Below are 23,242 nucleotides of genomic sequence, written 5' to 3' on the forward strand. Positions count from 1 at the left end.
CCAATAAATATCATATCTTACCATATCACATTCATGTGTAATTTTAGGTGCATGGCAAAGTGAGAAAAAAAGATAGGACACGGTCTTAATTCCAACTTTTAAATTAAAGCAATATTAATAATAAATACAAATGTGATGTAAATATATGGATATTCTCAGTCCTGAATTAGAATAGAAAAGCGGCAAGAGTGGTGCTAATGGTTTCATTTACATTAAAATTGTCACCACAATACGCTTTTGGAAGCCAATATGTCGAAAAACACTGAAATTTTGATTTATCTTCAATAATAATTCAATATTCGATTAGTGTCAACGGAACATTCGCAGATTGGAATAACTAAGCAGCTGTAACTACAGCAATTGTAATTACTCCATAATCGTTCACTTGATGAAGAGGCAGGAACAGATTTAACCTCACTTTATTGAATCGATATGCTAATCGAACATCGGTGAAACAGCTTGTGTAGTTTATGAGAGAAAATGGACAGGAGTGAAAACAGAAATAGTACGAATAGGACACCGTACATGAACCAACAAATTTGTAATGTGGATGATGTTCATTCTTTGTTTTAAAATAACGATGTTGCATTAGGCAGAATGAGTTTGGCGATGAAACCAGAAGCCCTCGTGGCAGATTGTCAATTAGAGAGAGTGTTTTAAAAGTCTCCGCCAGGGTTGAAAGCCTGGCTAAAGCATGAATTTCTTGCTTACCTCACCCCTTCCATATTTTTTTTCTGGCATTAAGTTACATCCAAGGATTTATATAATTATGGGTCAAGCTCCATCACTATACCTTTTATATGCCGCACGCTTTGTTTAGTGAAGAGACTGATTTAATACAGGGTGTATCGTAAGTAATAACGCAAACTGATACAGTTGAAAGTACACGATAATAGAAGCAAAACATTCTGAGTAAACATGAGTCCGCAAACGAGCCGTTTGCCCCTTGAGCGTCTCATTTTCGTGCGGCCCTCCTAGACTCAGTCGTCGCCTAGGATAGCCTAATTTCAAATCTCCCCTAAGGATAAATCATCTGGCCAATAACAGGCTATTACTTCTGTATGGGTGGGTATGCCTGTATCTATACTCTGTCCCAACGATCTCTGGAGCTGGCGAACAAAAACAGGTATCTGCGTAAGTAGTGACGCGACACGGCTCCACCAATGAACACGTGAGATAAACGGGATTAGTTGGAGTGGGAGAAAACGACTGTAGTTACCAACTTTCCCAGCAGCTTGTACTGCTTCGCTCTGCCCACTCGATCCCTCCCCCCCTTTGCGCGGCCTTGCTCCAGAGACAACATAGATAGAGTATATACGATGGGGCACTGAAACTGCATTCAATTCTTAAAATCGAATACAATTTCCATATTGAAAAGGTTGTCGCTACTGTTGAAATATTGAAACTAGCGCCTAGGTATTTGCGTTGTACACAGGCGTGTGGATATTCCATACACCTATTTGTTAATTTAAAATAAATATTAACCGAGACGTAGCCTTTACTTGCTGAACTCGTGCTAGCTGGAAGCTTTACAGTAAGTTTCCTACATCCAGATTGTGAAACCTGATTACCATCCAGAATTTTTTTTTTTTTAAATATCTTAAAAGCAAATAATCCACAAGCCGAACAGAATAACTTACATTACCAAGGCGTATCCGAATCCGCTGCCTTGTCGTTGAAGTGAAAACCTTTCAACAGATCAACGACGTACATGGCCAAAATGGAAGTGACCCAGTTGGATATGTTAACTTTGCACATTTGCGGTACTCTCACAATGTCTACCCGAAAACTAAAACCGTTATGGGTTGACACCTAGACCACGCTAGTGAAAATTTATTTTTTACTGTTCACACTTTTGTGTTGATGTGTGAGAAATTGAACAGAAAAAATGATAACGAAACTCCTCCAATGCAACCCAAATTCACCACCATGCCTGGCATGGGCATGGATATTTCTGATTTTTCATTCATTAATTTCATCATATTTTCACTCATCCCCATCTTTGCAAATTAGCCAAAAGTAGCAAAAAAGCGAATTAAATAAATGAAATCAATTAATCAAAATTCATGTCCATTTGGGACATCCCTGTTACATTTTATCAATGACATATCCCGATCCCATTTATTCCATTAACGCCTCTCAAAATTTCCTTGATATTTCGCTAAAGTTTTAACGAAGGGCCAGTGAATGGTCATTTTTGGCTCCACATTTACCTCTGTCCCTTGTTCCTGCCCTTCATCTCCCTGAGAAGTTACAACCATGAGCTCTCGGGCTTCTCATATGGCGCAGTAGTAGCGTCGCTGTATTGTAATCAAAGGGTACCGGGTTCGATACTCGGTGGAGGCACACAGTGGTTCGGATCTCACTTTAAACTGTCGGTCCAGTCCCGATTAGCCTTACTGTGCATAAAGTGGACATAAAGCACCAAATCAACCAATCAAATCATGAGCTCTGCAATGAAAACTGACTGATGCGGTGACGTCACGACTGTTGGCAACGGGTTACAGTGTTTTTGTAACCTCTGTTCTATACACTAGTATTCATTTCCACTACTCTAACAACAATGATCTTATGTTTGTACATAGAACAGAATACCTGTGTTTATTATGTGCTTATGGTAGGCACCCTGTACATAAAAGTATAAATATTAAATGTACGTGTCCGTGCGTGCACATGCTGAACACACACACATATTGTGTGCTTACAATTGCGAAGCCACAGCGCAACACCTGTGCGTACATCATCTGTGCCCATTTCGAACATTCTAGTTTGAAATTAAAATTGTCTTAGATATCAAAATTAATTATTTTGTAATCTTTTTCGGCATTGGAAAAATATTTTAAGAAGGTATGAATTTACAACTTTAATGATATTATGTAAATATTGCAAAATCCGTAATTACATGATGTAATTGTGCAGATTCATGGATACGTGTAAATATCGACCAAATTTCCTTGTTATTTTGTAAACAACCGTTCGGTATAAAAAGGAACCCAATTTCTATAGTTTTCTGCTTCGTTATTCGGTTGCCGTGAGGCTGGTATCACAGGTCAACATCGTAGGGAGAACTATGCCGTACCCTAATTGGCCGAATCAGCTTATCCTTGGGCTAGTATCTCATAAGGTGTCGTGACGTTTGCGCCGAGGCTGCTTAACGGTTCATTCCCGCCGTTACATATGTCAAGACCTTCCTTGGTTGGTTTTCCCACAATCCAGAGTGTCATCACCGCCTCGCGCACGTGTTTTTATGGGCACATGGTGAATAGTGCATAAAGTGGACTTAAAACATAAAATCAAACGTGTGTTTATGACGGTGCACAGCTGTGTTTACACTGAAATGTTAACCTATCCAGATTCAAATATGACTTTTCTTTACTCATTTCAAAAGACGTTACAGAGGATTACTGGTATAAATTTTATTCCACAACACAAAATACATAAATCAGCATCAGCCTATTAACTATTAATCATTTATCGTTAATCGTTAAAAAACATTGTAAATGCAGTGTTGTTAAAATATTGCAAATATTCTAAAAGTACAACGTAAATGTACACTTTCGAAGCAACATAAATGTGACAATCTATTATACACTACACTACACTACACTACATAAAATCAGATAAACACAACTGCAGCTGGGCAACGTCATAATCAAACGTGCGCGCGGCGGTAATGACACTCCGGATTGTGGGAAAACCTACCAAGGAAGGTCTTGACATATGTCGCGGCGGAAATGAACCGATAACAACCCTCGGCGCAAACGACACGGACTCTCTCATAAACCAACTGCTTCCGAGCCAGGTGCTTGCGATACTATCAAACCGTGATTTTCTTGGAAGGGTTGCCCGTTACAGATTTGTTCGCAGATCTGCATCTGGCAACTCGATCCAGGATTGCCAGTGGATAAGTTTGCATGTAATTGTGTATAATGGACAATAAAAAGTCTGATATTGAAAAAAAAATCCATAAACCTTTCATTTCATAAAGGAGAGATATAAATCCGACATCATTGACCAGTGAGAGCCTGGTCGTCTGTTTATCCTGCTAGCTTGACTGAGAAGTTCGATTTGGGTAACCTAGCTGTGACTATTCGCAGGCCCTAGAGGACCACTGTAGGTGCTTGTCAATTGTGAGTGCAGTCATGGACACTTAAAAAGTTGTGTCGATCCAATTGAGAGTCGATGGGATTGTTACTGCAACGTGAGTGAACATGACTGTAGGTGAAGACATTTTTCAGGATTTACAAATGTGTTTCAAAGAAACAGAACCACTACAAAATTCGAACAGTGAAGCAAAAAAAGGTGCTAAAAATCCGTGTTAGATATGATAATCATTTATTATTCAAACAAATTACACATATATATTTTTGTGAATTGCGCAATAATTTGTTATTTTCCTTCTGTCTAAAAACACTTTATTATCACTTAATTATCTATTTACATCTTGTCTGCTCGTTACATTCAGGCACCTTATTTATTTTCCTGCACTTCTATGTAGGACGTTGGGTAGAATATTTCTATAAATTACATCTCGTCCATTTTAGAACCCTTTTGTTCTTTACGTTATTAAAAAGAATGCTAGTTGACATTATGACTCCGAACTGTTACACACTTCTAGGTTTGTCCTTGAGGAAGCTGTGCGTATAGATTTACTCTCGAAAACCACCTTACTCGGCACCCATGAGTATAAATTATACGCATGTACGCACTCTGTCGTTGGCTGTTTTATGCACTTCCGCTCGCCTTTGTTTTCACTGCTGAAGGCATGGAAATAATTCCTAACTTTTCCCTTACGCAATGGCAGTGAGTTGAACTTTAGAAAAATTGAATCCTGCGGTCCAGTGATTCGTATCACGTGACTGGATACCTGCAGTAGGTCTTCCCGTACATGTCCTGAGGAGGGATGATGTCCTCCAAGGGTGGAATTTCGGAGCTTGCCCACTCGTCCTTCACCTGCAAAGATACAGAAAGAGTACCATAAGTTCAGAATCTGCTTTTGTGCAAATTATAGCAACTTTTATACATACAGCGTGTCTACAAGATTTTGTCAAAAAGTTTGGAAGAAATTCAGGGCTTGAAGCTCGAAAGAACTATGTGAATATGTAGCTTCAGGTTGAAATTTTGAAGTTCTCTGGGCAAGAGAAATATTGCTAAAGTGAAGCAAGTGAAGTCTGTGGCATAATCAGATAAGAAAGAGAACAATAAAGGCCACAACAGAGAAATAAGGATTTCTCGCAATGAGATATTTTTCTTTGTGGATAAATTCCTGTTCCCCTACTTAAGTCGTTTTCACGTTCAGAAGACACAACGGCGCTTATGGAGAAACCGCACAGTGTTGCCAATACAGCGCTAGCTCATGTCGCCGGGAAATGATGACCTTCCTTCACAATGAAGGTGTTACATATTTTGTATATATAATGATAATTATATGTAATTATTAATATTAATATTAATATTAATATTATACTGTGAACGTTACAGTTACCCTTTTTACTATGATCCATTGCGATCACTACACACGCGAGTGTAATGCACGAATATGACACTTCAGAAATCACTTAAAAAAGTAAAAATCACTGAGAGCTCACACAACTGAAAACACTTTTTCGGGAGAGGGAAAAAGTCTAAACAGACCAAAGCAGATCTCTCACTCAAGTAAGGGGAACCTGGCACATGGGTTAAATTCAAGTTGCAACCCAAACAAACAAATGAGTTATGGTCCACGTGAACTGATAAGACGTGAATGACTCAAGCAAGGCATGTCATATTTCTATCTTGAAGCCCCATATTTTGTCACGTGTTGGAAAGCCTTTCAAAGGTTAATATGGTGTCTATGAATTTATGTGTACGTTGGAAACTGAAAGGTGATCTTCATTTCAGTATTAATGTCGACAGTAATGTAAACGAAAACAACGTGTATTTGCGACAACACTAATGTTGCTCACAACAGCAGCATTGGAAATAATTGTCAATTATTAAATTTAAGTAATTTCAATTCTATTATAACAAACTGCATGAAGTTCATATTTTTACTGAATGGAAATAAAATAACTTGGTGGTGATAGCCGGAATGCTGCGGTTAGTCGGCTCAAGATGGCCAGACAACGTCTCCTTACTTCGCGCGCGGTTCGGGTTAAAAAGAAACTCCAAATGCATGGAAGTAATATTTCTTGGAACCTTTGAGTGGTTATAAAAAATAATTTCATTATTTTCTCCACAACTTTGTCGCTGGAAGTTTTTACTTGGAATTACAGAACAAAAAATGGCCAGCGACGACATTTTCTACTGCACGAATATAAAAAATCTCCACATACTTTATTTGAATATTTTTTAATGCGAATATGCTTTAAAGTATTGATAAATTCTGAGTTCCACCATCACCTATGACAATTAAAAAACAGTGTCATTTTTTTTTAATAATGAATGCTTCAATTTCACGGCATGTTTCAACGTTAGGAATGAAAACAATGTAAAAATTGTGTTTTCACGGAAAATTTGCGATTTTAATTTATCTAAAATTATGTAAGCAAGTTACCAGTTTTTTGTGTTCACCATCGTATTCTCTACAAAATTTCCTGGAAAACTGCAGGTACCGATTTTACTTAAGCTAAATTTGTAAATCCAGAAATTTCACAACAGCGTGCTCGTATTTCCCATAAGAAAAGCATTGCCCATAAGAGCCCATTGTGTCTTCTAAACGTGAAAACGACTCTAGAGTGCGCGTCAAATCTCCTGCATATGACCTTGAACGACTGAACAGCACCAGCGAATCACGGACGTGCAGCGTTGCCTAGTTCAGAAGCTGTTTCACCTCGCTACTAAATCGTGTACCTGGCGCTCGGATATAAATAGATTATTTCAAGTGTCAGTAGTTCAACAGATGGAAAGATAATGAATTTGCGAGTATGTACGAAAAACAAGCGTGATTGTAGCTTATACCGTTCCCTCTGTAGAAGCAATGTTATTATAAACGTATTTGCATTGTATCCTTTTTGCTCTCCCTTCGTTCCTGTTGCATTCTGAAACTTTCCGATTAGCTAAGGGAACAGGGCACGTTCGTTCCCAGTGATGGCAGAAGAAGTTGACGAAGAGGATACCGTCATTGTTCGTTTTTTTTTTCATGTGTTTAGTGGGTGTGTGCAGCATGTCGTTGAGTAAACCAAGTGGTAGTGATGGCGAGAGAAGAGGGAAAAATACAGTGTTGTACGAAGCCAGGCACGACAGGTGATTTTTCAGGTGTACATTTTTTTTAAAAAAAAAAAGTGTTCGAGTGACGAACAAAGAAGTAAAATTGACTTTAAGAAGTGCCAGGATCTAACAGCTCAAGCGTGTGGTGTGAATCAAGCTACCGTTTCTCGGATATGTTCGGGGGCAAAACAATGTGGATCGGGGCCTGCTCCAATGTTTCAATAACCTAGACTAGAAAGCACATTAATATACCGAAAAGAACGACAAATTTAGATGACTTTGAAAAAAGACGTAGTTCGTAGAACAGTCTTTGAAATTTACGATCGTGGCGAATTTTCTACTACCAAAAAGATAACGTAGGTACTCTTTACGGGACAAAATATCTTACAAAGGCTCTACAACTTCCACCTTGAGAATATTGAAAGAATTATGCAGTCCCTAATCAGGTATGTTCTTTTCTCCCATTATGTTTATTATATGTTATATTATCTAATGTTCCGTGCTCTCCGTGACAAGGCGTTTCGCTCGACCACGCTCTCTCTTTCCGTGTGAGATTTCGACATGGCACCGCTGCAGTGCGCTGCTATTGGCTATCGCCATATGCAGGAGATTTGACGCGCACTATAGCTATGGTCATAAATGATTGTTTTTGTGCCTTTCAGCTTGTTTTCCATAGATTAATATTATTGGTGCGTCATCATATTTGCTTTCAGTTTCCACACATTATTAGGGGAATAGACACAATAACACATAATACGCAATAGTAAGGGCTGGCATAGGACTGTTCCAAATCGAATGTATGTCTACCTGGGCATGTTATTCTTTGTGCTTAATCTAATCATCACCCATGCGCAGCGTCGCGATTAGATCAAAGTGGCAGATAGGGAAACTAAATAACACAAATAATACACTACATAGATTTAGTGAAAATGTAGTTTTGACTACATGTATCTAAATTGCAAACTACTAGTAGTAATATTTCTCCGTTTTTAAGCCATGCATGCAGAACCTGAAGTGGAAAATTTAATTTGGAGATGTTTGGTCGAGCCTTGGGGTTAGCTTCTATCGTTTAACATGGTGAGAATGAGACAGTTGGTAAAATTCTTTACAAAAATTTTGCTAGCTAGGAGGATACCACCCCTCCCCCCTCACTTCCAGCACTCTATAAATGTAATTATTGACGTTGAACAATTATCATACTTTACTTTCATAAGTAAAAGAAAGATCTTTACTAACTTGAGACGAAAAATTACTCTGCTAAGAGGGCCAGTGCATTGTTAAGACATGTATTTCTATCTCTTGTAACATGACAGCGACAAGATTCAAAATCTATGAGCTGAGAAAAATTCTAATTTTACAGCACAGTTGTGCTAAGTGTATTAACATTTGTCATATAATGGAAATCCATATATATATATATATATATATATATATATATATATATATTGTATTCTCGCATTTGAAAATAAGTGTCAAGTCAATTAGGTACGAACACTATACTAAATTTACTTATCTACATGCAATAATATTTATATATGTTTATATATTTGAGACGTTTTACAAAATAATAAATTCTAAATTTTCGTAGCAATTTAAAGCCTACTTTATTATATTCGAAAACTAAATTATTTCATAGAAACTTTTGTTCGAACAATTTCTAGCTTTTCTTTTTAAATTTATCTCATACGAATCGTATATATCTGCTTTTCAAATCCATTGTTAATTTCTTAAGAGCTAAGGTTTACGCAAACGCAATATTGAGATATCTCGCCGAGAAAGTTTATTTAACTAATATTCCAGAGAAACGTATTCCTACGGGGATTTTGTTTTGCTTTCATACGAGTCTCTAATGTAAGATCTGTTGAAGTCACATGTAGAGGATTACTTATTTCTAGATGCCATGATATAATTTTCACAAGCTGTAAATAAGGAATTAAAGTAAAAATACTAGAGACTAAATGTTATAGGGCGGACATGTCCAAAACATTTTTCAGAATACGAGATGTATCAAATGCAAAATGTATGTTTTATGGTAGAATGCTCCACCAGCGTAAATTCATAGGAATGTAACAGTTTTCTGCACATGGTACACATATTCTCGGTACATGAAAAACGAATAATATTGGAAATATCCTTCAGCTAGAAATGATTAATATTTCACTGTGTTGGAAGTGTATGATAGGGTTTTGGAGGTGGTTGAGAAATGCTAGAAATGGAAGGCAACAAATCGTAAAGTTTATGGAAACGTTTTTAAAGATTTGGAGATTTGTTTTATGGTTTATATTACACACATACTTATGTATATCTTCAATAACTTTCTTTGGGAAGTGAAGGATGAGCGCTCTCTGGAATCAGCACTTCAATGCATTGATGCGAATTGTAACTTTTAAATCTTGATTGGATTCAGAGGAGTGATGGTGTATAACTATGAGATTTAAGAATATGGGTGTTTCAGCGAGAAAACAGTCACCACACTTTTGCAGCTATTTCCTAGCAACATGGAATTCCTGACTCAACCTCTCTCTTATTAAGTTTCCAGTCAACTATAGCCAATTGCCTCCTCCACCCCTAGGGAACTTGCAACTTGCATTTGTATTTGTATTTCATTATTCTTTACACCCTTTCTCTGCTACGCCTCCAAATTAATTTCTGCAATGTGATTGATATGAAGTAATAATATTAAATATATGAAGACAAAACACGAAGAGAGATTGATACCTTTCCGAAACTCGAACCCTAGCAGGCCTCGCCAATGGCCTAGTGGTAAAGTCGTCGAATAGCATTCTAGAGGTCCCATGTTCGATACCTGATGGAGGCCCATAGTGGCACTTTAAACAGTAGGTCCTGTCCCGATTAACCTCTCTGTGCGTAAAGTTGACTTAAAGCAAAAATTTAATCAATCGAATCCTAGCACACTACGACAACCACTTGACAAGGAAGACCGGTTCCAAATTCTCCAATCAGGTATATCGACACAAAATCCTGCAGCGACATTCATATTTGTCTTCGACAAATGTGTTAAAGATTGAAAGCAGACGTCATAAAGGACAACTGATGAACATTAAAGCCTACCTCAATTATAAATATATCGCCTGGTCACTAATCTAGACAAACAATGCTTTACACTAAAGAAGTAAGGAGGTTTTATTTTGTTTCACATTGATTCTTATGGTGTCATTCAAGAGATGGTAAACATAATTGCCTTTCCTTTCGAAAAGACAGTTTTTGGAACAACGAGAACAAATCAGGAATGACTCCATTTACTTTAAATAGGTTCATTACAATACAGAAATGCCAGTGTCAGTACCATAGGCGCCGACTTGGATGAGGGCAAGGCACTTCCCCCCAAATTCACGTAGAAGGATACATTTTATGTATATTTACATATATAAAGTATTGTTTATACCGATCTTGCGCCCCAAAAAATTATCTTAAGTTGATTTTTTTTAAATTTTACTTCGTTATTTGTGTCACTTTTGGCTAATTTGCGAAGATGGGGATGAGTGATGATGCGGTGAAACTGATGAATGGACACTCAGAAACAGGATTCGAACCTGCGACCCCCGACTTCGTCGCGTGATGTGCTAACCACTCAGTTGACCAAACACAAAAATACACACAGAAAGATAAAGAGGGGGGATGTGCATTTGAAACGTGGATTCATAGAGAAAATCGGCATGAATATTAGTTTTTTAAACCGAAATAGATTTGAAATTGATTAGAAATGTACACGCAACGTTGGACTTTTATTCGAATTTAAAGCCTGAGCAGATCTATTATTCTTTCCAACGAAGGACCGAACGTTTGAAACAGTTTCCCCTCCCCCCTTTCCATTTAACTCCATTCTCTTTTTACGACTTTCTCCGAGTCTAATCCCCTATTTGCCCGCTTTCTTTATCAATTGTGTCCATCTGTTTCTTTCTATCCTGGACACTTTCACCGTTCTGTGTAGTTTCTGATATGTTCCTTTGTAATCTCCTTCTTTATTCAACTTCATTCCTTTCAACTTTTCCTTATCTTCATTCTCTTAGTTCCATTTGCAATCCTTTGATTAAGGATTAGTGGTCGAGAAAAGCCAAACTCTGAAATTCTGAATTTTGTTTTGCCTTTGGATTTGATTCTGAACTTTTATTCAATATTATGAGTTATCTGTAAAAAAAATCAATTACGTGTTCATCGAGGATTTTATTTCGATGTTCAATATTCGAATATTCAAGCAGGTACGAGAAACAAGAACTACGCTTATTAAATATTTGGTTCGGATGTACAGTCACCAGCAATAAAAATTGGACACTTAAATCCTCAAATACTAGCTTCACTACAAGGCGTTACGTGTGTTGCCTAAATCTACAGTGGTGTTAGAAGTTGGCATTTGATATTAATATTATTGATATTCAAATCCACCTATCGCCGTAAAGTTAGACAACACACATGGCGTGTCTCATTTTTATTACCCGTGACTGTACTTCTTACATAGAATCCAGATTCTCTGTTTATATACATTTAGCCCGTGTGTTCGATCTACTACGAACAGAATGTATTCAGAATAAAATCTAGTGAAGGGAATTGACAATAATAACAAACGCAGAAACATAACTGTTTAAAATACGTAACTGTATTAGAGATAAACATTGTAATTGCTAGACAGTGCTGTCACTCTCTTTTGGGTTTCATTGGCAAGATACATTCAGTATAATATTTTTACAACACTTTTATACTAACTTCTGCATGTTTGTCAACATTTTATATGGGAAGTACACGTGCTTCAGTTATAGGTAATGTATTGTAAGGCGAAGTCCACGAACTCTTGATGAATAATGAACAAAAAGTACAACAGAGGGCGTATATTTTGCTGTCAGTGGTCCACCCCATTATTTCCGGACGTTTTCCCCGCAAGTTAATATTTTTCATGCACTATTTATAATTATAGTACGTTTAACTGTGTCTTTATTTCATATCTTTGCTATACCCTTACTTTCTGCTCTTGACTGAAGTGTTAATTTATGCTCGCCTCTAACAAATTGCTAAATAATTTTTATGGCTTCACACTAGCTAAATATTGGGCATTCCAAATACTTCATGGGCACACCTGATTATAATAGTGAACAATTCGCTTCTGTTTGTTGCAAGTGTTGTAATAAAACATTTTTCATTTACTGTATTTACTTTGTGTTGACAATGCAAGCTTGATGTGAAGCTAATGCAATGTTAAATTGTTTTGGTAAAGTAAAGAGTTAACAGATTTTTACTGAATGTTAGTGACATTAGCATGCAATGTTCATTGGACATTATCCTTTGTCAAGTTTCATTGAGTGCACTTATTATAACACTACGTTACTTGAGGGCACATATTCTGTAGTCTTCAGATGATCATATTTCTTCTTACCCGTAGTGGGGTTTAAACTTGCGATAGACCTGTTATTTTACTTCAAATCCTGTCCGTTAATCAAACGGGGCAGAATGGAGTAGTTGATTGGCTTTGGTGTACAAATTTATTTCCTGAAGACCAAACAGAAGAAGTGGTCTCTCGAAACTCAGTTCTAGAATAAGTATAGTTCAAAGCACAGGTAAATAGATAATATCTACTTAATTATATATGCTAAAACATTCACAAAATGCAAACAATTATCAAATTTGGTCGTTTCAGAGAAAAATTGGATATTAACAGCTAAACCAAGTATAATGTATATTTACATTCAAATGATTTTGGACACATAAATTTCGTCTTCGAATGTAGTGCGTTCGTTTTGGCTCTGGGCCGAGATAGCGCGTGAACAACTTTGAACAACTCTTATAACACAGGTTAGTACTCGTTATGCAATATAAATATAATTGTCTACATGCTAAAGATATGTGCGTAAATAACCGACACGTAACGGGACGCAAATGCCGGCATCTGCGTCATGTCAGCGCTATTTCGGTCCAGAGTCAAAATGAACGAACTGTATTATCAATTTGACGTTTATGATTCACTTGACTTTCAAATGGGCCACCCGGATAGTGTGGTGGTATTGAAAGGGTGTACAGTAGAGAAAAATAGTGATTTGAATTTCACTTTAAACCGTGGGTTCAATCCAGATTTTCTGCGCATAAAGTGGATTTAAAACAAACCTTGACAGAAATTTACGCAAAAGAGTTAGAAACACTTTAATATATTTGATAAAACGTTTAGAATTTTAACATAAAAACTTTGATTTTTGCTTCTCAATGAGCTAAATACTACTAAGTGGCATACATTACATGTCAATTTTCTCAAATTCTAGGCAATTTAATATTAAATTTTATTATATATTATGTTTCATCTGCGAATACTTACAAACTACTAAATGAACAGTTCCAAACTTCTTCTTCTGCAGGTGTTACATGGAAGTATGTAATTGGAAATCGTTGGTTTCAGTCTTTTCGTATTATTTTCGAAATACTGCGAGGTTCATTTTTGTTTACTTCCAAAAGCTTTCAAAATATTTTTTGAGAGCTTGGTTATTAATAGGGTTGCCATGTTATTCATTGTCAGTAGAGAGCACACAGGATCACAAAACTAGTTTTTATACACTAACACCGTATCAGTCTTATATTTTATGTATTTTAATGCATCATGCAATTTATATTACAAACAAATAATGACAGAGTGGTTAGTGCAGCCCGGTACAATACCACGGGTCCTGGGTACGAATCCAGGCCTGAGGATGGGTGTGCTTTGTTATTGTTCCTACATGAATTTTATCACATCATCCATCTCCATGGTACCGATTAGTGAAAAGTGACGCTAAATAACAAAAATGCAAACACAGACGAAGTTTCACAGAACATAACATCATTCACGACACATGTCACAGTAGTTCGGATCCCATTTTAAACTGTTGGTCTAGTCCCGATTAGCCTTGCTGTGCATAAAATGGACATAAAGCAAAAAATCAAACAAGCAGAGCATAACCATAGGTTATAATGGAATCAATCTTACAAAGGAGACATTTACAACGCCCTGGTACAAGATGATGTCAAAAGTCATTACTCATATAAAGATGGTTTGAGATACTCAGCCAAAAATGCCAGAAAAGAAAATGAATCATTCTAGGAAGTGGATAAACACAAGAAATTTATCTTATGCCACACATCGGAGATACGGAAATTAATATAAAAGTACGATGTGTGCAAATATAACATAGTTTCTAAACTAAGTATTAGTATTTTGTGTGAAATATAATTACTTAATAAAGTCTTTATGGACATTCCGCGACCTGCTGCTGCTCTGGAAAATATATAATGGAAAACTTCGCTCTCGTCTTTGGATCTCACAATTTAAATTACACGTTCCTAACAATAAGACGCGACCCAATCATCAAACCTTTTTTGTGAATAGAGCGCGAAAAAACATTGTCAAGAAATCCCCTATCTGGAGAATGAGTGTTCTCTTCAATGCCTTAGAAAAGCATAACAAAAATATTGATTTGTTCTCTATGCCATATATACAATTTAAAAACAGTGTATTGAAAACAATATCAAATAACGGTCACTGAAGCATGTATGAAATCCTGTATCTCTGAACTCTCTAACTGGGCGCCAGCCTGTTGAGTTCTTTAATGTAAATAAATAAATAAATAAATAAATAAATAAATAAACACTTTAAAGTTGGTTAATAAAGCGCACTTCATGCTTTCCTGAACCTTCAACTCAATTTATCCCTTTGGTTTATTTTACTTGATTTTTCTGCCACTTATTGCTAATCGCGAAGATGAGAATCAGTGATGATATGATGAAATTGGTGAAGGGAACCTCACAAAGAACACCCATGCACAGGCCGGGATTCGAATCAGGACGCCTGGCGTTGTAGCGCGGTATGCTAACCACTGCGCCACGGAGATCGGCGGACCTAAAACTCAAATTTTAGTGCGTATCACAACAGGGTCTCAACAATCAGTGTGGGTATATACATAACATGAATACGTATATATAAGAGCTTTTATATTGCGGTACTAATTTTTCTACGTTTGTTATTTACTTGAGAGATTTGATTAATTGATTGATTGATTTTCTTTCTTTTACTTCGCTTTTTGTGACACTTTTGGCTAATTTGAGAAGATAGAGATGAATGATGATGGGATGAAATTCATGAATGGACATTCACAAACATCCATGCCAAGGCCGGGATTCGAACCCGGATCCCCTGGCGTCGTAGCGCGACGTGCTAACCGCTTAGCCACAGGGGCCGGCTTTGGAGATGTGAAAACTGTCATAAGTATCTTCTGAGATTTTAATGTACTTTACTACTTTTAGTTAGTAAATTATCAACTTTTCCAGGAATCATAAAATTCAATCAGTAAACCAGGAAGCAAGAAAAGAAAGTGAAAATATGTTCCAATTAATTTTACTCCTGAAATCCAAGGTAGCCTGCAGCACGCAAATCTAAAACTGTAGTAAGTTTTTCCGATTTCCTTAACGCTGGTCAGCAATAGCTGAAACGGCCGAGGACAGATCGCCGCAATCTCATGCCGTGCAGAAAACAGGGGAATGGTTTTCTCAGGATATTCTCTATAGAATCAACAGTAGAACAAAAGGAATCGAGCAATTACACTGTATAATATCTGTTTGTCTTTTGCTCATTTTACGTCGATTTCTACCTCTTAGGTAAACCGTGATGCTGAAATATCATGGGCGACTGCAGATCATTCTCTTCAGGGGTGGTCTCATTATTAAAATTTTGAGTCGTGAACATTGGCGTAACGACAAGTTTGCAGATCATTGTAAAATATAAATATTTTAAAACAGATAGCAAAGTAAAGAAGTAAAATGGAAAGAGAGAGAAATAAGGAAGTGAAAAATATGTGGAGAGAAACGTGGTAGAGAGAGAGAGAGAGAGAGACAGAGAGACAGAAGTAAGGAAAGAAATGAATTAAGCTCGAGATAGAGACAGAGAGAGCTAGAGAGAGATAAAGAAGAAAAAGGAAATAACAGAAAGTAGAGAAAACTTTATTCACAGAAAGGCTAATAGGAACTGGACCTACAGTTCCAGACGGGATCCTAACCGTTGTGCAATGTGCCTTTGTCGGGTGTCGAACCCGGAACACCCCTTTATTACAAGACGACGGTTTTTAGTGGTTGACTTTCAATAACGTCAACAAAGTTCCCGGATTGAAGTCACGGTCTGGGCATAGGTGTTCTTTGTGAGTGTATTTTCTTTAGTTTCATCACGTAATTATCAATTATCCTCATCGTTACGATTATCTGAAAGTGACAGAAAAACAACGTAATTCAGCATAAATAGAATGTATGACAGAGAAAGGAGAGATTTGATACAGAAAAATTTTGTAGATGACAAGTCTTTAAATTTCTGTCGTTCCCCTTGAAGAAAAAAATCAAAATATCTGCTTTTAAGTAAATTTAGTACTGGTTAAACGAGTCAGGTTAAAAACATCAAATATTTAGTTAAATTACGTCAAGCAATGTTAGTCTGCTGAAAAGATAACCGCAGTTTAAATACACTATTTCGGTAAACTGAGGCACAATCTGGTGAAATCAACTACGCCAGTCAAATGCATCTAAGTTGTATTCCAACAACACTTGACGTTCTGCTTGAATTGCTGGGGGGGGGGGGTGAAAATGGGGGGATTCATGTAGCGGAATAAAATGTCACTGCACATTTAATAGAGCCTACGAGTGTTTAGTAGAGTTTCCCACTGATGCCCACTGCACGCAATGAGACCATTGTTTCAAAATCGTGGTGGTATGAAATCTACGGATGCGATCTCCTAATCTTAGTCCACTTCCAGGGCCTGTTGGAGCAAAGCAATGAGAACAGATAGCTCTACTTACCCTTTCAACGTCCCTGAACACCCTGATGAGATTTCGACCAGCGAGTTTCTCAACGTCCTTCTCCGTCCACCGACTGCTCCCCAGCAACTCTGCCAGGAGATAAGGATACCGCGATACATCCTCAAGTCCTTGTGGAGTTCTGCAAAGAGATTGGAGAAACACATAAGTCTTGCTAAATAGCTGAAGGGCAAATTTGGATGAAAGCTGAAACGTCAACTGCACTACAAAATCAAGACTGGATGCAATGAATATAACTAATTCTGACTATATACATATGCTTCTTTGTTCTTATCAATCTGTTTTAACTTCCTCAGACGTTTAAGTACTATATTGTTCTCTGTCCTTTGATGCACATGCATATGCAAACATATTACGAGGGTCAGTCAAAAAGTTAGTTGTCTAGCATTAAAGAAGTACCCAATGGAATATGAAACACAGTTTCGTATTTACATAAATGGACACTTTCAAAACTATCACAAAGTATGTTCAAACATTTGTCATAAGCCGTGTCCGAAAGTTGCAACACCGTGCTTGAAGCAAGCATATCCTCCGAGTATGGTCTTGCAGTGCGGTCTTGCAGTCTTGGACTGGAAGTGAAAGTCTTTCGGATTGCACCTTGACTGCAGCGCCAAATACGATCAGTAGATAAAACCGAGGACACGTTGTTTTCCCCTCGTTTTATACACTTGTTTTTCACCATAGAAATCACATAGCATTTTCAAATGTTTTTACACATACATTTCCACACATTAGAAGAACTTTAACCAACAACTTGCTGGCCCATAACGTACGAGAACCTGTGTTGCTGGCTTTCTATTCCCGTGATTTTAAGCAAATGAACAACGAGTGCGAAACTCACGTGGCCTAGTCGCAACGATCTGTGCTGCGAGGTGTGCACTTGCGTACTTCTGTACTTTGCACTTTCGAACTGCACTAGTTGACGTCACTTCAGTCAAAACCGTTCTTCAAGTCTGTACTTTGTACCTTTCGGACGGAGCCATAGCGTGACACACCTTGTTCAAATAATTCCCTTCCAACTTTCGATATCCATTATTGCGTCGCAGTTCAAACTTCCTGGCTGAAATGATATCGCCGCTTCGCAAGTTCTTCTTTCATGGACCAATGAAAATCGTAGGGCGCCATGTCTAGAATATGAATCAGTTCATTTACATGTTCAACATTGTCCCTCGTCTTAGCATTTGAGAGCCTTTTTTCTGGTAATAGTTCTCAATGTCCGTACGAAGATTCTCTAACCACGCACACCATTTTGTCATCTGGTGCCACCATATACTTTATGCAATTGGCGATGAATCTCAGTGGGGTTACACCTTCTTGCCCACAGAAAACTGCGTAGTAACTGCATGCAATTCCAGTTTGGACATGACTTCCAACTGACCTGATTTGTTCAAACTGTTTATATCCAATCCCTAACAGCCACAGCGCAAGAGAACTGTGGGCAGTGTTCCCAGCCACGTTCATCAAAATGTATATTTCCGACAAAATGTCATGGGTAAGTGCAACTTATTTTTTGATCGATCCTCGTACATACAAGTGCAATACCACAAAATTTCACAATGGCTATAGGATCATAGATTGAGGATCAAGGTGTGCAAGAAATAGAGAGAACATCACTTAATTTACTTTGAATTAGTTAAATCTGAAAGAATATTTTTTTTAGTATTCGTGACGACGTTCGCAAAAAAAAAACATGTAACTTTAATACTTAATTGGACCTTATCCTCTGTTTATCTTTTTATCTATTGCGTTAAGTTTCTCTTCTTTTCAAAGGAACAAACTATTTAATATTTGTGGTGGGAACGACGAACCTGTGACTTTTACAACAAATACAGTGGGCCATGAAACTAATCAAAGGTTCTTCTTCCCAGGTTCGATTCTACCCACCGGTAAAATAGATTGTACCCTGTATTTCTTGAGTTGCATAGCGCATACATTTTTATATTTGTCTAGACAGTGAACCTTATCTCATTTCGTACAGAGGCATATTTTCTGTAATAATTACAATTTATTACGTTCTACTTTAATCGATAAACTGAGTGCGAATGCAAAATAAATATTCAACTTCAAGAATGTCATGCCCTTCACTTGAAAATCGTAACCAACGTGTAGTGCACTAAATTATAAAGATTGGTCGGACATTGGACTCCATGTTGACACTGATGTGGACTGTAAAGCAAATGAATTAGTGAAACTAAAACGTAACATTTTACTCTCCTATCCTCATATGTAAAAATAAAAAAATATCCCGTGGCGTAACACTCCGTGAAGGGCAGGGCCTACCTAACGACGGCCGGCCTCACTCCCACCATAGCTGGGAGATCATCCAAGCACTTACGAGGTGACGTGTGGTCAGCACTACAACCCCCAGTTGTTGTTTTAGGTTTCCATGACCGGGTTACATACTACTCATTCGGAGCTTCCCAATTTCCTCATGATGGTGGTTGGCTACGGGTTCCATACAGAGGCCGAAACCTCAGGAGAAAAGTTGTTACGGTTTCTCCAGGAGACTCGAACCTGCGCACAATCCGTAGCCGGAGTCAGTCCAAAGCATGACGACTTACACCGTGAGAGGAAACGTTATTGCGTGGAGGAAGGAAATCGACTGCAGTTACCAGCCTTCCCAGCAGCGTGCCCACTCAATCCCCCTCTTCTGTACCGCTATGCGCTTCATTGCTCCACAGATTCCTGGGATAAAGTATAAGTTCACTTTACGCACAGATATTCTACTCGGGACTAGACCTACAGCTTAAAGTGAGGGGTGTAAGGGGTGCTCCTTCCACGTAGTGCACCCAATAGTCAACCTCACTTCCACGTAGTACACCCTGGACTGCAGACTAACGAGGCTCTGGCGACTGGCCCCCTGGCCAGTATAATTCTGTGTCGTATGTGTTTTGTCCTTCTCTGTGCTGAGTGCCCTGTTTAGCCTCAGCTTTTAACCAAGGTAAGGAAATTTTAGTTTTCGTACACGCTTTTATTTTTGTTATGATATGGGGCTGGACCCCGTATAGTGTGACGGGTTCCAAATAGCCTATGTGCTGACGCACCCAAAACATTTTCATTCAAATTCAAAATTTAAAGTGAGATCAAAATCACTGTGGAATATGCCACCACGAGGGATCGAACCCGGGACTTCTTGATTACATGTCGACATCGTTACCACTACTGCCATGCACATAGGTAGTAATAATTATGTACTGTAAACTTACAACAAATATTATTATTATCGTTTTGAGAAAGTGCTTTAAAATAATATACTTACAAGTTGATCCCATCATATCCGGCTCCGATGCCAACGTGATCCACCCCCGCAACCTCTCTAATGTGATTGATGTGACCTGAAAGAGAAAACAGGAAAGGAAATAAGTGAATGACGAACCGCCTGTTGGGCAATATCATAAGACACTGACATCAGCATATCTGCAGAAATAGTGGATCAAAAGGAAATATCTCTTTGAGAACAAAACCCAACACCGAACAATTCTCTCCAGAGAATAAACTTAAATTAAGCAAGCAAATGCCTCATATTGTCGGCAGCTCAAATTCTCCATTGATTGATGCACTACGTAAGACAACACTGCACTTCCGTGATGAAAAATGCTGCATTGATTTCCTATTCAAGGTTTATGATGTGGGAAAAAAATGCAAATTTAGAAATGAATCCTTGGATCTCGGTAATATTTTCTCCGGTTTGTAAACCAAATTAAGATCAAAGTTTGTTGCAAAGTTTAGCACATGAATCTTGCTGGCGAGTTTCAGAATAATTTAGAAGTCCACGTGTACATCTGGAACAATATTAGATGAACTTACCACGAAGCACAAATACGTATTTTTTTTTCTGGTTATCCTGTATTGCTTATTCATATTTTGTATAAAGTAGCAGCTATGTAGATGAACGATGAATTGAGGAAAGGAGCTCACATTAACGATTCTAACCCACGACCTTCAGTTTGACATGACGCTAATCTGTCCACCTCGCAAATCTAAGAATTTCCGATGCTTGAAGAATCAATATTACGCCTACGGTGTATTAAATTGATTGATTGATTTGCTTTATTTTACCTTGCTTTTTGTGCCACTTTTGACTAATTTAAGAAGAGGGGAATGAGTGACGATATGACGAAAAGTGATGAATGGACACTTCACAAACATCTATGCTCAGGCCAGGATTCGAACTGGGACCTCTGGACGGTCTATTAAACATGCAGTACACAATAATTATAATATTAACACACACAGAGGTGGAACGGTTAGCGTAACGCACTACGACGTTAGGGTCCGCGGGTTCGAATCCCGGCCTGGGCGTGGTTTTTCTCCGTGAATCTTCATTCAAAAAATCATCATATCCAGTCATCCTTATAATTGCGATTAGTCGATAGTGGAAGGAAAAATAATAAAAATGAAAATAAAAAATAAAGTAAACAGATAATTCTGTCCCAGCTTTAAAGCTATCAAACAGTTTGAGAGCTTACACTCCCAAGTCAACTTAGTTCAATCGAATCACCTAATAGGCCATTTTAAAGTATTTTTGTGAAAAATGTCACCAGATATTTTGAGTTCAAAATTACCACAGTTGCGTTTTAACTCGTATCTTGGATCCATTTCTATTATTTATTAATGCTCTACATTACCGAAAGTTTATTTTATTTCGGCACAAAAAGGCAGCAGAATATGTAGTTTTACTTATACGGGGTTAGTCACCTAGCTTTACCACCAGAAATATTTCGTGAAAAACAATAAATATTGAAAAAGTACTTTTACAGACATAAAGTTAGGACACAGGTTCATGAAATTATTAGATACAATACAATGAAACACGTAAGTAAGTATGATTTTCAACACAAACTTACGTCTTTTTAATAGAAACCCCTTATTATTTTTAGCGCAATTGAAAGTAGGATAAAATACATTAAGAATTGCGTTTGTTACATTGCAATCACTTCCAACGTGAAGTTGAGCGTAAGATACAACGACCGAGATGAACCTTAGGAGTTCAGTCATGTGTCTATTGGAGGACAACATCAAGAATGAAAGAGGAAGATGCATAATAAGCAACTTTTATTATGTATAACTATAAACGGTTTTTAGGAGCCCCTCTCCTAACTTTATGTCTGTGAAAGTCGTTTCTTCAATATTTTTTGTTGTTTATGAATTACTTCCGGTTGTAATGTTAGATATCACCCTGTATAAATTGAAAATGATAACAAGGAACTCACCTACAACATCCTGCATCGTAGCTGTTTCATTGCAGCTTATAAAATAATTGTAAAAGGCCACCATCACAACACCTCCATTCTCCGCCTGCAAAGAAATGTTAAATAGAAATGCATTTGAAATCTTGCATTACTTTCAGATATACATTTTTTTTTTAACTCCATTATATCTCGTGCTCAGGCAATGACTTGGGGATGGGGGGATGGAAAGACATTATATGCCCTCGATGTACGTCAAGGGCGTAGAATATAGTTTTGTCCCTCCCTCAATGTTCACTCTCAGTAACATTAATTTTAAATGGAGAGAGAGAACGGCAGTGTACGTGTGTGAAGGTTTATCTATTCCTGTAACAGATACTCTCAGTGAGGTCGTTCAAAAATGGTTCACAAGAACAAAATAGCGATGGAGGCAAAGGATAGCAACTAAAGATATATGCAAACAAAGTATATTATTTTCAGAAAGTTTATTTTTAAGCTATGGTTGTTTATGTTCTATTAACAAATTTGTTCGCTAGTTTATGCGATACACTATGCTCAAGTGACGGGAGGAATTTGCGGCACTTCAGCAGAAAGTGTAAACAACGAATAAATAATCTCCCAATTACCTCACTGCCACCGTGCTAAACCATAGTTGCATTCCCCTATACCACGTACCACCTATCTCTCGAGCAAGACTGCACATAACGGTAGAGGAAGGAATAAAGCTAGTGGGCGGAGTGAAGAAGTACGTGCCGCTGCCAAGGCTGGTAACTGCAGTCGATTTCCCCCTCTCCACGCAATCCTGTTCCTCTTAGGTGTTCTTTGCTGGAGCCATCTCGCGTTACTACTTGCCCAGAGACTTGCTTTCGTTAGCCTGCTCCAGAGATGTTGGACGGAGTGTAGTTTACCCAGTGACGGCGACCTCGATCGAACAGAACGCTCCATGGAGGAGAAAACGCGGCTACATCTATCAACCGTTTGCAGCAGGTCGCGCTGCTATGCTCCGCTCACTTGCTTTCTCCCATTCTCTACCATTA

General features: G+C 37.8%; 1 protein-coding gene across 1 annotated transcript in view; it reads right to left on the bottom strand.

Moving 5' to 3' along the window:
- Positions 1–4,514: 4,514 nt before the first annotated feature.
- Positions 4,515–23,242, bottom strand: part of LOC145980376 (dipeptidase 1-like) — a 217,116-nt gene continuing 198,388 nt past the window's right edge. The window contains exons 8-11 of the mRNA XM_083113440.1: positions 22,230–22,314; positions 20,276–20,351; positions 16,999–17,137; positions 4,515–4,953 (exon numbers count right to left, since the gene is read on the bottom strand). Coding sequence (XP_082969566.1) covers positions 4,852–4,953; positions 16,999–17,137; positions 20,276–20,351; positions 22,230–22,314 — 402 coding nt within the window. The 3' untranslated portion in view covers positions 4,515–4,851. The remainder of the gene's footprint in view (positions 4,954–16,998; positions 17,138–20,275; positions 20,352–22,229; positions 22,315–23,242) is intronic.

Source organism: Lepisma saccharinum, chromosome 27 (genome assembly GCF_977018435.1).
Source record: "Lepisma saccharinum chromosome 27, izLepSacc3.1, whole genome shotgun sequence".
Classification (NCBI taxonomy): Eukaryota; Metazoa; Arthropoda; class Insecta; order Zygentoma; family Lepismatidae; genus Lepisma; species Lepisma saccharinum.